The sequence below is a fragment of the Pristiophorus japonicus genome, chromosome 14, assembly GCF_044704955.1.
Source record: "Pristiophorus japonicus isolate sPriJap1 chromosome 14, sPriJap1.hap1, whole genome shotgun sequence".
Taxonomy (NCBI): domain Eukaryota; kingdom Metazoa; phylum Chordata; class Chondrichthyes; family Pristiophoridae; genus Pristiophorus; species Pristiophorus japonicus.
The window spans coordinates 29,853,038-29,865,269 of record NC_091990.1 but is presented as its reverse complement, the minus strand read 5'-3'; the positions used below and the strand labels follow the sequence as shown (position 1 = coordinate 29,865,269).

The window sequence follows — 12,232 nt, the reverse complement described above, 5'->3', positions numbered from 1 at the left end:
AGTAAAACTAAAGTCAATATGGAAGACTTTGGCTGGAGTCATACCTAGCACACAGGAAGATGTTTCTGGTTGTTTGAGGTCAATCCTCAGCCCCGGACATCGCTGCAGGAGTTCCTTAAGGCAGTGTCCTAAGCCCAACCATCTTCAGCTGCTTCACCAATGACCTTTCCTTCATAACAAGGTCAGAAGTGGGGATGTTCGCTGATGACTGCACAGTGTTTGGCTCTATTCGCAACTCCTCAGATAATGAAGCAGTCTGTGCCTGCCTGCAGCAAGACTTGGACAACATTCAGGCTTGGACTGATAAGTGGCAAGTTACATTCGTGCCACACAAGTGCCAAGCAATGACTCTCTCCAATGAGAGAGTAACTACCGCCTCTTGACATTCAGCGGCATTATCATCGTCAAATCCCCTATTGTCAACATCCTGAGGGTCATCATTGAGCAGAAACTTAACTGAACCAGTCACACAAATATTGTAGCTACAAAAGCAGGTCAGAGGCTGGGTATTCTGTAGCGAGTGACTCACCCCCTGACTCCCCAAAGCCTTTCCACCATCTGCAAGGTACGTCAGTAGTGTGATGGAATACTCTCCACGTGCCTGGATGAGTGCAGCTGCAACAACACTCTCAGCTTGACACCATCCAGAACAAAGCAGCCCGCTTGATCGGCATCCTATCCGCCATCTTAAACATTCATTCCCTCCACCGCTGGCTTACTATGGCTGCAGAGTGTGTGCCATCTACAAGATGCACTGCAGCAACTCACTAAGGCTTCTTTGACAGCACTTCCCACACCCAGTCACAGTTTCACTCATGCACGAAAATTCACATTGACAAAGCTGGTCTCTGGCTGCAAGGGACTGGCAGAAAGCTGCGCAGCCTTGTAGCCTAGAGGTAATGTTGCCCGTGACCTCTACCACCTAGAATGGCAAGGGCAACAGGCACATAGGATCACCACCTCCAAGTTCCCCTCCAAGTCGCACCATCTTGATTTGGGCAAAAATAGCCATTTCTTCATTGCTGGGTCAAAGTCCTGGAACTCCCTACTTAACAGCACTGTGGGAGTACTTTCACCTCACAGACTGCAGCGGTTCAAGAAGGAAGCTCACTGCCACCTTTTCATAGACAACTAGGGATGAGCAATAAATGCTGGCCTTGGCTGCAACCCGAGAATGAACAAATACATTTTTAAAAAAGAATGCGTGTTCTGCGTTGGTCTGACTAGCAAGCATGAAACTACATTTGTGTTATTTTCCAGACTCCACTACTCCAATATTCTCCTGGCCGGCCTCTTATCTTCCACCTTCAATGAACTTGAGCTCATCCAAAACTCTGCACGTATCCTAACTTGCAGCAAGTCCCGTTCACCCATTAGCCCTGTGCTCTGTCCATCCACACCTTGATTTAAAAATTCTCATCCTCATGTTGAAATCTCTCCCGACCCCCCCGACCCCCCCCATGGCCTTACCCCTTCCAGACGGTGTGAGCACTGTGCGTTCTCTGAACTCGACAGTGTGAGCAATGTTCCCTTTAAGCTGCCCGTGAGCATTCCAGTGAACCCATGCTGCTGGTTTTTCATGCGCAACATTTTGAATGGGTCGTGCAGCCCCTTAAAGGGGTCGCGCAGTGCTAAAAAAATTAGAGGGAACTATCCGTTCTCTGCCAGCAGTGTTAGCACTGTGAACTCAGTAGCCAGCCTGACGATGACTGGATCAAATTACACAAAGACCTTGAATTACTCTGCAGCTGACAGGATCAAATTATACATTCCAGACAAACTGATGGGTGTGTCTGCTCCAACCCTCTTGTGTTGCAAATAGACGGAGCCAACTTTTTTTTTAATTCAGTCACTTATGCCGATTTAACTTTTTTGTGCCCGAGGTAGCTGAGGAGGAAGCTAAAAGAGACCGTGGCGTTTTAGGCTCGCTGGTAGATATTAGTGTACAGCAGCAACCAACATAGGCAATGTAATGTTGAACTGGATAGCAAAAACCGTAGACTACAAGTCAGAGGCAATAAAGATGAAACTGTGTAGCGCTCTGGTCAGGCTGCATCTTGAATACGCCATCCTGTCCTGGTTGCCAGGCAACAAGTGAGATTTTCAGTGCCGAGAAAAGGCTGAATCCTAGTGTTGTAGATCTGAGCATTGAGGAAAGAATAAAAAACAAACATGGGTGTTTCAATCTCGAAAGATGTCTGAGTTAATATTATAGAGGTATACAAGATTCTAAAGGAAATGGAAAAAGTAAATCTGGAATATTTTAAATTGTGGACATCAAACTAAAGGATAGAGATTAATAAAAGATCATTTTAGGGCCGATATCACAAAATTATTCTTCACAAAGTGTGGATAGACATCCAGATAGTTGTGGAGGCAAAAACCCCTGAATACTTAATAAACAATTGGATGCTCCAATATCAGGACTGAGAGATCTTTCTGGATAGATGAATTAAGATGGACTGAATGGCCTTCCCTGTCTTGTGAACTGCATTGAGGTTTTTAAAATGGATGGCAATTCAGCTCGAGGGGCCAAATGGCCTACTCCTGCTCCTATTATGTTCACCTGCTGGCTTATGAATAACTTCTTACAAAAATGCAAAATAACTAAGCTCTTGTGATCTTTATTTAAAAAAAAATTGTTCAGATTTTGATATCTAAGACAACTTGCCATTTCAAAGTTAAAGAAAGAACTTGCATTTATACAGCACCTTTCCTGACTTCAGGATGCCCCAAAATGCTTTAGAGCCATAAAGTACTTTTGAAGTGTAGTCACTGTTGTAATGTAGAAGCGTTATGCTTCTTTGAATAGCTTTCCTGGGTGATCTAACAGTCTGAAAGGGTCAGTGTTGCTGCAATATTTTTCTCATTCTGCTCTCTTGAGCATCCCTGATTATAATCACTCAACCATTGGTGGCCGTGCCTTCTGTTGGAACTCCCTGTCTAAACCTCTCCGCACCTCTACCTCTCTTTCCTCCTTCAAGACACTCCTTAAAACATACCTTTTTGGCCAAACTTTTGGTCACCTGCACTAATTTCTACTTAATGCAGCTAGGTGTCAATTTAAAAAAATCTCTCAATACTCCTGTGGAAACGCCTTGGGATGTTTCACTATGGTAAAGGCAGTATATAAATACAGTTGTTATTAGATGATTGGTGTATGTGAAGGGCAACTTAAAGTACGGTATACCACTATAATTCATATTTAAGGAGAGGAGGCCAGGTTACAGGCCTTAATATCTGCACTGACCGATCCCATAAACTTCCATCTATGTGTTAATTTCTGAACACCATGACTTTGAATTATCTGTACTATTAATCTTTGACCCTGATTCATTCTACTGACAATAACAATACTGTAATACGCATGTGGGAATAATTCTGTGTTGCCAACATGCTCTCTTTATTTGTTTCTACTAATTACAGTCAACCTGATCACAAAATGATCATTCCTCCATTCACTGACCTCACAGAACCGTGACCTGCTAATGGGCAATTAAACCTTTACACTGTTTCTATGTCTGCACTGTATTACAAAGTTTGATTTAACCTGTTTCCAGTGATCTTTGTTGAAATATGTATTGGATTGGTCTTAGAATACATCGCAGCAGTAATGGTGTATTATTCATTTGTGGAAAATGTTTTGTAATTCATTTGTTACTACAGAGATTGTGAATTTATGACCGCTTCATACATATAGTCATTAATAAACCATTAAATGTGAGGTTATCCACTTTGGTGGTAAAAACAGAGAGACAGACTATTATCTGAATGGTGACAGATTAGGAAAAGGGGAGGTGCAACGAGACCTGGGTGTCATGGTACATCAGTCATTGAAGGTTGGCATGCAGGTACAGCAGGCGGTTAAGAAAGCAAATGGCATGTTGGCCTTCATGTTGGGATTTGAGTACAAGGGCAGGGAGGTGTTACTACAGTTGTACAGGGCCTTGGTGAGGCCACACCTGGAGTATTGTGTACAATTTTGGTCTCCTAACTTGAGGAAGGACGTTCTTGCTATTGAGGGAGTGCAGCGAAGGTTCACCAGACTGATTCCCGGGATGGCGGGACTGACATATCAAGAAAGACTGGATCAACTGGGCTTGTATTCACTGGAGTTCAGAAGAATGAGAGGGGATCTCATAGAAACGTTTAAAATTCTGATGGGTTTAGACAGGGTAGATGCAGGAAGAATGTTCCCAATGTTGGGGAAGTCCAGAACCAGAGGTCACAGCCTCAGGATAAGGGGTAAGCCATTTAGGACCGAGATGAGGAGAAACCTCTTCACCCAGAGAGTGGTGAACCTGTGGAATTCTCTACCACAGAAAGTTGTTGAGGCCAATTCACTAAATATATTCAAAAAGGAGTTAGATGTAGTCCTTACTACTAGGGGGATCAAGGGGTATGGCGAGAAAGCAGGAATGGGGTACTTGAAGTTGCATGTTCAGCCATGAACTCATTGAATGGTGGTGCAGGCTCGAAGGGCCGAATGGCCTGCTCCTGCACCTATTTTCTATGTTTCTATGTTTTTCTATTACTATATCAGCAATTTTACTGAGATTTATTTCAGAATAGAAGAGTAGAATTTCCTCTACGATTGATAGTTATAGAGCCACCAAAGAGTGAACGTCCTGGTTAATTTCAGACCGATCATTGCTGTAGCCTATTAGCTATTTACAATAATATGTTTCTGGAATTGTGCTAACATGGAATCTTTACTTCTGGCAACTTTATCTATGCTGGAAGCCTCAGAAGCGAGCAGTTTCTGTATTGGATTCATTCTGGTGCAAGCAGGGAATTTAGCTTAGAGTTCTATAGCAAAAGAGAATCACCTGCAACGGCTTCTCTTCCCGCCCTCTCACTGTTACCTCTGCTGTCCCCCAAGGATCTGTTCACGGTCCCCTCCTTTTCTCATTTATTATCATCATCATCATAGGCAGTCCCTCAGAATCGAAGAAGACCCGCCTCCACTTCTGAAGTGAGTTCTTTGGTGGCTGAACAGTCCAATACGAGAGCCACAGACTCTGTCACAGGTGGGACAGATAGTCGTTGAGGGAAGGGGTGGGTGGGACTGGTTCGCTGCATGCTCTTTCCGCTGTCTGCGCTTGATTTCTGCATGCTCTCGGCGTTGAGACTATATGCTGTCCCTTGTCGACATCATCCAAAAACACGTTGCAGGATCCACGTGCGTCGATGGCTCCCAGCTCTACCTCATCGCCACCTCGCTCGACCTCTCCACTGCCACTGATCTATCACGCTGCTTGTCCGACATCCAGTATTGAATGAGCAGAAATTTCCTCCAACATTGGGAAGACTGAAGCTATTGTCTTCGTTCCCAGCCACAAACTCTGTTTCCTAGCCAATGACTCCATCCCCCTCCTTGGACACTGTTTGTTTGAGTCCGAACCAGACTGTTTGCAACCTTGGTGTCCTATTTGATCCTGAGCTGAGCTTCTGACCCCATATCTGCATCATCACCCAAGACTGCTAACATCACCTGTCTCTGCCCCTGCCTCAGCGCATCTGTTGAAACCCTCATCCATGCCATGCCTTTACCTCTAAACTAGTCTTCCAATGCTGTCCTGGCTGGCCTCCCACCGTGTACCCTCAGTAAACTTGAGCTCATTCAAAATGCTGCTTGCATCCTAACTCGCACCGTCCAGTTCACCCCTGTGCTCGCTGACCTAAATTGGCTCACTGTCCAGCCACGCCTTGATTTTAAAAATTCTTATCCTCGTTTTCGAATTATTCCATGGACTTGCCCTATCCCAGTAACCTCTCCAGTCCCACAAACCTCCGAGATCTTTGTGCTCCTCCAATTCTGACCTTTTGCGCATCCCTGATTTTCATCGCTCCACCAATGTTGGCCGTGCCTTCAGCTGCAAAGGACCTAAGCTATGGAATTCCTTCCCTAAACCTCTGCCTCTCTGCCTCTCTTTCCTTCTTTAAGACGCTCCTTAAAACCTACCTCTTTGACCAAGCTTTTGTTTACCTGTAATAGCTCTTTGTGGCTCAGTGTATGCTCCTAGGGACATTTTACTACGTTGAAGGTGCTATATAAATGCAAGTTGTTGGTGATGCTACAGGTCATTCATCTATTATTTGACCTTTCCGAGCCCTATGATTTTCAAGTCATCAAATAAATATACCACTTTTCAATTAAAAAAAATTTAACTTGACTTTTGTATTTGTCAGACAAAACCATGTAAGTTTACCAACAAAATATCTATTTTTAGGGAAAGGAAACAAATCAACCAGGAAGGAAATAATGGATGGAGATTGACTTGGTGTCTGTTGCCGCCGAATATTGAAGGTTGAAGGTAACATGCATGTTAATACAATGAGTGTTGTGATAAACAAATGAGTTGCTCAAATCTCAATTCAGGAGAGAACTTTCACCCATTACTCCTTGTGTACACACTCCAACAAGAATTGTTGAAAAGATGTGCTCATCGCCTTGCAGTGATCAACCATGTACTGAAAGCGCAGAGTCTCAAGCAGGCTTCCGACATTTCGTCCAGTCAAATACCTTGAGCGAAGGAGATGCAAATACATCAGTGTCTGAAGATACAGGACATTTCACTTCGTCTGCTAATGCTTCAGCAGATATGCAGTTTGGTCTGTTTAACACACTAATCACATTTAAAAGATCCACTCCTTTGAAGGAGGCATCCCCTTTTTATTTGCAAAGGAAGACTATATTGAATGACATTAAAGACCTTGACGATTCACTGCTGGAATTGGAGGAAACAGAAGTTGATGGTGAGGATCCAATAAACTTTACATCCGAGGAAATAGATAGAATTCTTCGGGAATCAGATGATGACACCGTTGATAACGCTGTTTCACCTGTACTCAAATTTGATGATGCAAATCAAGTAGATGATAAAACACTCTGTGAGTGTACATATATTAGCAACAGTCTGCTGTCTTTGCCTCCCCCAGATACATCAAAGTTATCTGAGAACTACCTTGGTATTGATGAAATACAGGCAAGTTATTTGAGTGATGACTCATCAGCAGATGTTACTGTATTGAAGGTGGAGCAAGAGATTAACCAAAGTCTCAAGTCTGACCTGCATAATCTCAGTTCTGTTCCCGAACGCAGTGACGTAGAAAAATCGGATCTGCCTTATCTATCGGTTGATGAGCTTGCTTTGATAAACCATGGGCTAGTTTGTGCAGATGAAACAAACCATGCAGGCAGCGCTAATGAAACAGATCCTGGCGATCAAGACAAGATGCTCGTAACTATCCCGACAAGCAGCTCGCAAAACCTGCTCAAAGACAACAATAAGTCAACGTTCTGGGAGCAAATGATTTCTGAAAGAGTATCTTTTATTAAAGATGATGAGGTAAAAGAAAACATCAGCTTTCCTGTACACATTGACGATAAAGTCAAGGACCTAAAGGTAAGCGGCCCATAAATACTTTTTATGTCTTTGTGTTGTGTGGGAATATCCCACGAGTTACTCAGAAAATGTGTGTAGCACAGCTGTAGTAAATTTAAGTAGAAACAGTTAGCCATGTGCCTCAGCCTCCAGTCTGAATATTAACTGTCACTGCACTAATGTGGTCGATTTCGCACACTCTGTCTCTGTTGGCTTGAATAGACATGATGCATGAATTGGACTTGAATTTGAATAGCTTTCGGCTGTAAGTCCAGATCCATTGGATCCTAAAACAAGATTGTCTTATCTTAATTTTTAAAATATAATTTCCAGTCTTTTCACTTGTTAACAATGCTGAATTGTTACAGAATCTTAGAATGTTGCAGAACAGATGTGGGCCATTTGGCCTATCAAGTCTGCTGGTATTTTTCTCCACTTGAACAAGTAGCTTAATCCCACTCTTGTCCTTGCTCCCATGCACTTTTTAATGGCCCGGATTATGCGGTCAGCGGTGAAGGAAAGGCACTTGCATTCACCTCGCTGACAGCTGCCCAAAGTTTTTGCAGGCTTTAGAGTGCAGAGGTGCTCTGATCTGGCGTCTGTTTCAGCGAGACGTCCTCTACACGGTGTCTGTAAGCAGGTAAAGCAACAGTGAGGCTCTTCAACCAATCAGATTGAAGAATCCACACTGAGTCTAAAGCAGGAAATATCAATTATATTTAAATGATGTACAGAAAGTGAAATAAAGATGGGAAAATACAGATGGGATAAAAAGAGGGATAAGAGACAGGAAGAGTAACCGAAAAATGTACTCATAGAATCATAGAAACTTACAGCACAGAAGGAGGCCATTTCGGCCCATCGTATCCACTATAGCACTTTACGTGCACATCCAAGTATCTTTTAAATGTGGTGAAGATTCCTGCCTCTACCACTCTTTTCAGGCAGTGAGTTCCAGGCCCCCACCACCCTCTGGGGATAGAAATTTCCCTTCCTATCTCCTCTAGACCTCCCCCCAATTACTTTAAATCTATGCCCCCTGATTGTTGACCCCCCCCTGCCAAGGGAAACGGGTCCTTCCTATCCAATCTATCCAGGCCCCTCATAATTTTATACACCTCAATCAGGTCTCCCCTCAGCCTCCTCTGTTCCAAAGAAAACAGACCCAGCATCTCCAATCTTTTCTCATAGCCAAAATTCTCCAGGCAAGGCAACATTCTTGTAAGTCTCCTCTGTACCCTTTCCAGTGCAATCACATCTTTCCTGGAATGCAACCCCTTTTTTCGGTGCACTCTCCCGAGATGCGGTGACTTTGTGCGCTGGAAACAGCGCCAAAAAACTTTCTCATGATTCTGGCCGCTCTGCTGTGTGTCCCGAGTCCTGCTGCAGCGCTCCTCGTGGAGTAGGGGGTCGGAGCTACAGCCCTGCGCCGAAAACCATGCCGGCAGCTGCGCGCATGCGCAGTAGAGCAGTCGCGCATGCGCAGTAGCTCCGTCCCATGATTGTGGTTGTGATGCCTGCAAAACGCATCCATCCCCTATCCCAGGCCGAATGGCCTGCTGCAGTGGGTTGCAAGAAACAGATTGGTGCGACTGCGTTTTGATCGGGGGGGAAGAGGTTGATCGTTTTTGGCTGAAGTCTAGTGGTTTGGACCGAGGATAGCTTGTCATGTAGTGACGTCACTTGCCATGCTGGGCTGGCTTTGTGTCGTTTGGTTGGGTGGTCGTCTTGTCATGTTAAAGAAGCACATATACAGTAACAGCCATGGGCTTAACCTACATCCCATCCTGTGTTTCAATAAGTAATCAGCAACATGCAGTTAGGTTGTATTACAAATAATTTATGTGTGAAGCTCTTTGAAGATGTCAGTGCGCAAAGATGCTTAGAATCATAGTGCCGTGTGTTGTGCTGGACCTCTGTGTCCTTCCACACTTGGCCCGCCTGGTTCTAGCACACTTGCCGACCGTTGAGCATGCGCCCAAGTCAGTCCAATCACCGCGAGGGAGCCGAAGCTCCATGCCTCTGCCAGGTTTCAGGCTACCGTTTTTAAAGTCTGACCAAAAACCTGAAATCTGGGCAAAAAGGGAAAAATTTCCCGCCCGAAAAGGATTGAAAGTCAATTGGGTGGCAGCCGCGTTCTCCCTCCCCTATCCCAGGCCGAAACGAGTTTAGTTGAAGGTAGGATTTACTTCAGCTCTTAATTTAATTATTTACTTCAGTTCTTTAATTTTTATTGAATGGTTATTACTGCTTGTGCTTTGTTTGGTGCTTGGTGGCGCTTGAAATGTTGTTACTTGCGCCGATTCCTTAACTGTATGTAAGGTCTTTCTGTGTGGACAAAAGTGGACACATATGCTGCCCTAAGTTAGTTTAGCACAACTTTTTTCTGGCCAAATTGGCATAACTGGTATAAGTGGTTGGGAACGCCCCCTTTTGGAGGGAAAAAAAACTGACCTAACAAAAAAAAAAACCTAACTAACTCGCTTACAATGGCGCAAATTAAATGGTCATATTTGAAATTAAAAAGAAACACCAGAAAAATCAAGTTACATAAAAAAAAACAGTGCAACTCATGGGGAAATTTGAGCCCATGGTGACTAGAACTGCGGCCTAACCAGTGTTCTATACAATTCAAGCATAACTTCCTTGCTCTTGTATTCCATGCCTCGATTAATAAAGGCAAGTATTCCAACTGTCTTCTTAACCACCTTATCCACCTGGCCTGCTACCTTCAGGGATCTGTGGACCTGCACCCCAAGGTCCCTTTGTTCTTCTACACTTTTCAATGTCATACCATTTAATGTGTTCCCTTGCCTTGTTAGACCTCCAAAGACATTACCTCACACTTGTCCAGATTGAATTCCATTTGCCATTGTTCTGCCCACCTGACCAGTACATTGATATCTTCCTGCAGTCCGCAGCTTTTTTCATTATCAACCACACAGACTATTTTAATGTCATCTGCAAACTCATTAATCATACCCACAACATTCAAGTCCAGGTCATTGATATATACCACAAAAAGCAAGGGACTCAGCACTGAGCCCAGTGGAACCCTGCTGGATACCACCTTCCAGTCACAAAAACACCCATCAACCATTACCCTTTGTTTCTTGCTTCTGAGCCAATTTTGGATCCAACTTACCATTTTGCCCTGGATCCCATGGGCTTTTACTTTTGTGACCAGTTTACTAGGTGGGACCTTATCAGAAGCTTTGCTGAAATCCATATACGCTACATCGTACGCATTGCCCTCATCGACCCTCCTGGTTACCTGATTGAAAAATTCAATCAGGTTAGTCAGACACGACCTTCCCTTAACAAATCCATGCTGACTGTCCTTGATTAATCCATGTGTTTCTAAATGAAGATTTATCCTGTCCCTCAGGATTTTTTCCAATAATTTTCCCACCAGTGAGGTTAGGCTGACTGGCCTGTAATTACTCATTCTATCCCTTTCTCCCTTTATAAACAAAGATACATTAACAGTCCTCTAGTCCTCTCACCACACTTGTAGCCAGAGAGGACTGGAAAATGATGGCCAGAGCCTCTGGTATTTCCTCTTTTGCTTAACAGCCTGGGTGGGATACATTTCAGCCTGGGGATTTATCCACTTTCAAAACTTCTAAACCCCTTAACACTTCCTCTCTATGTTTATCTCATCTAATATTTTGTACTCCTCCTCCCTCGTTGCCAAGTCTGCATCGCCCCTCTCTTGTGAAAACAGATGCAAAGTATTCATTAAGAATCATACCCACGTCTTCTGCCACCACATGCAAATTTCCTTTATGGCCTCTAATAGGCCCCACTCTTTCTCTCGTTATCCTTTTACTCTTAATGTATTGGTAAAATATCTTTAGATCTTCCCTGAATTTACTTGCCAACATCCTTTCATGTTCTCTCTTTGCTTTCCTGCTATCTTTTTTATTTGCACCCCTGCACTTCTTATACTCCTCTAGAGTTTTAGTATCGAGTTCTCGGTATCTGTCATAAGCTTCCCTTTTTTCTTTATCTTACCCTGTATGTCCCTTGACATCCAGGGGGCTCTAGATTTGTTAGCCCCACCCATATTTTTTTTAAGGGAACATACTTGTCTGTACCCTCAGGATCTCCTCCTTGAATGCCTCCCACTGCTCTGACACTAATTTACCATCAAATGGCCGTTTCCAGTTCACTTTGGCCAAATCCCATCTCAGCTCAGCAAAATTTGCTTTACCCCAATTGAGAACCTTTATTCCTGGTCGACTTTTGTCCTTTTCCATAACTACCCTAAATCTTAATGAATTATGATCTTTTTACAAAATCTCCAACACGAATTTTCTTCTGAGGAAATGAGACTCCACACTTGTAAAATTAAATTTTCAGGGCCAGCAGAAGGTTGTTCAGCAATAATGATCACATATCACGCCGTTAAATACTCAGTTACTCCTGAATGCACGAGCATTAACTTTTACAGTTGTTTTTAGTGCAGAATTAGTGGGATACAGTGATATCAATGCCGAGTATCGGCATGGAATTGCAAAAGTGCAGCATGTGAAGGAGCAGGGTATCTCTTGACAGCAACTTCCGGATTTGTGCGTTTAATTGCATATGCGGACGCCAGAAGTTGCTATCCGATTTACCCCGTTGTAACGGTAAGCGCCGTTGGCCTCACCCTTATTGTTGCAAAATCCGGCACTCTTTTTTTTCCAAGTAACCTCAGTCCTAGTAAAACCGCACCATAGCTTTTCCACTAGTTTTATATCCTTCCTATAACGGGGTGCCAAAAACTATATATGGAGTAAAAATAAAACAGGGAAGGTGGCTCAACCGTGGCTAACAAGGGAAATTAAGGATAGTGTTAG

General features: G+C 43.6%; 1 protein-coding gene across 2 annotated transcripts in view; it reads left to right on the top strand.

The window, feature by feature from the left end:
* LOC139279336 (S100P-binding protein-like) overlaps nt 1-12,232 on the top strand; it is a 69,378-nt gene that overhangs the window by 38,249 nt on the left and 18,897 nt on the right. For both annotated transcript variants that reach the window (XM_070898455.1, XM_070898457.1), the window contains exon 2: nt 6,234-7,409. In XM_070898455.1, the coding sequence (XP_070754556.1) occupies nt 6,441-7,409 (969 nt within the window). In that variant the 5' untranslated portion in view covers nt 6,234-6,440. The remainder of the gene's footprint in view (nt 1-6,233; nt 7,410-12,232) is intronic.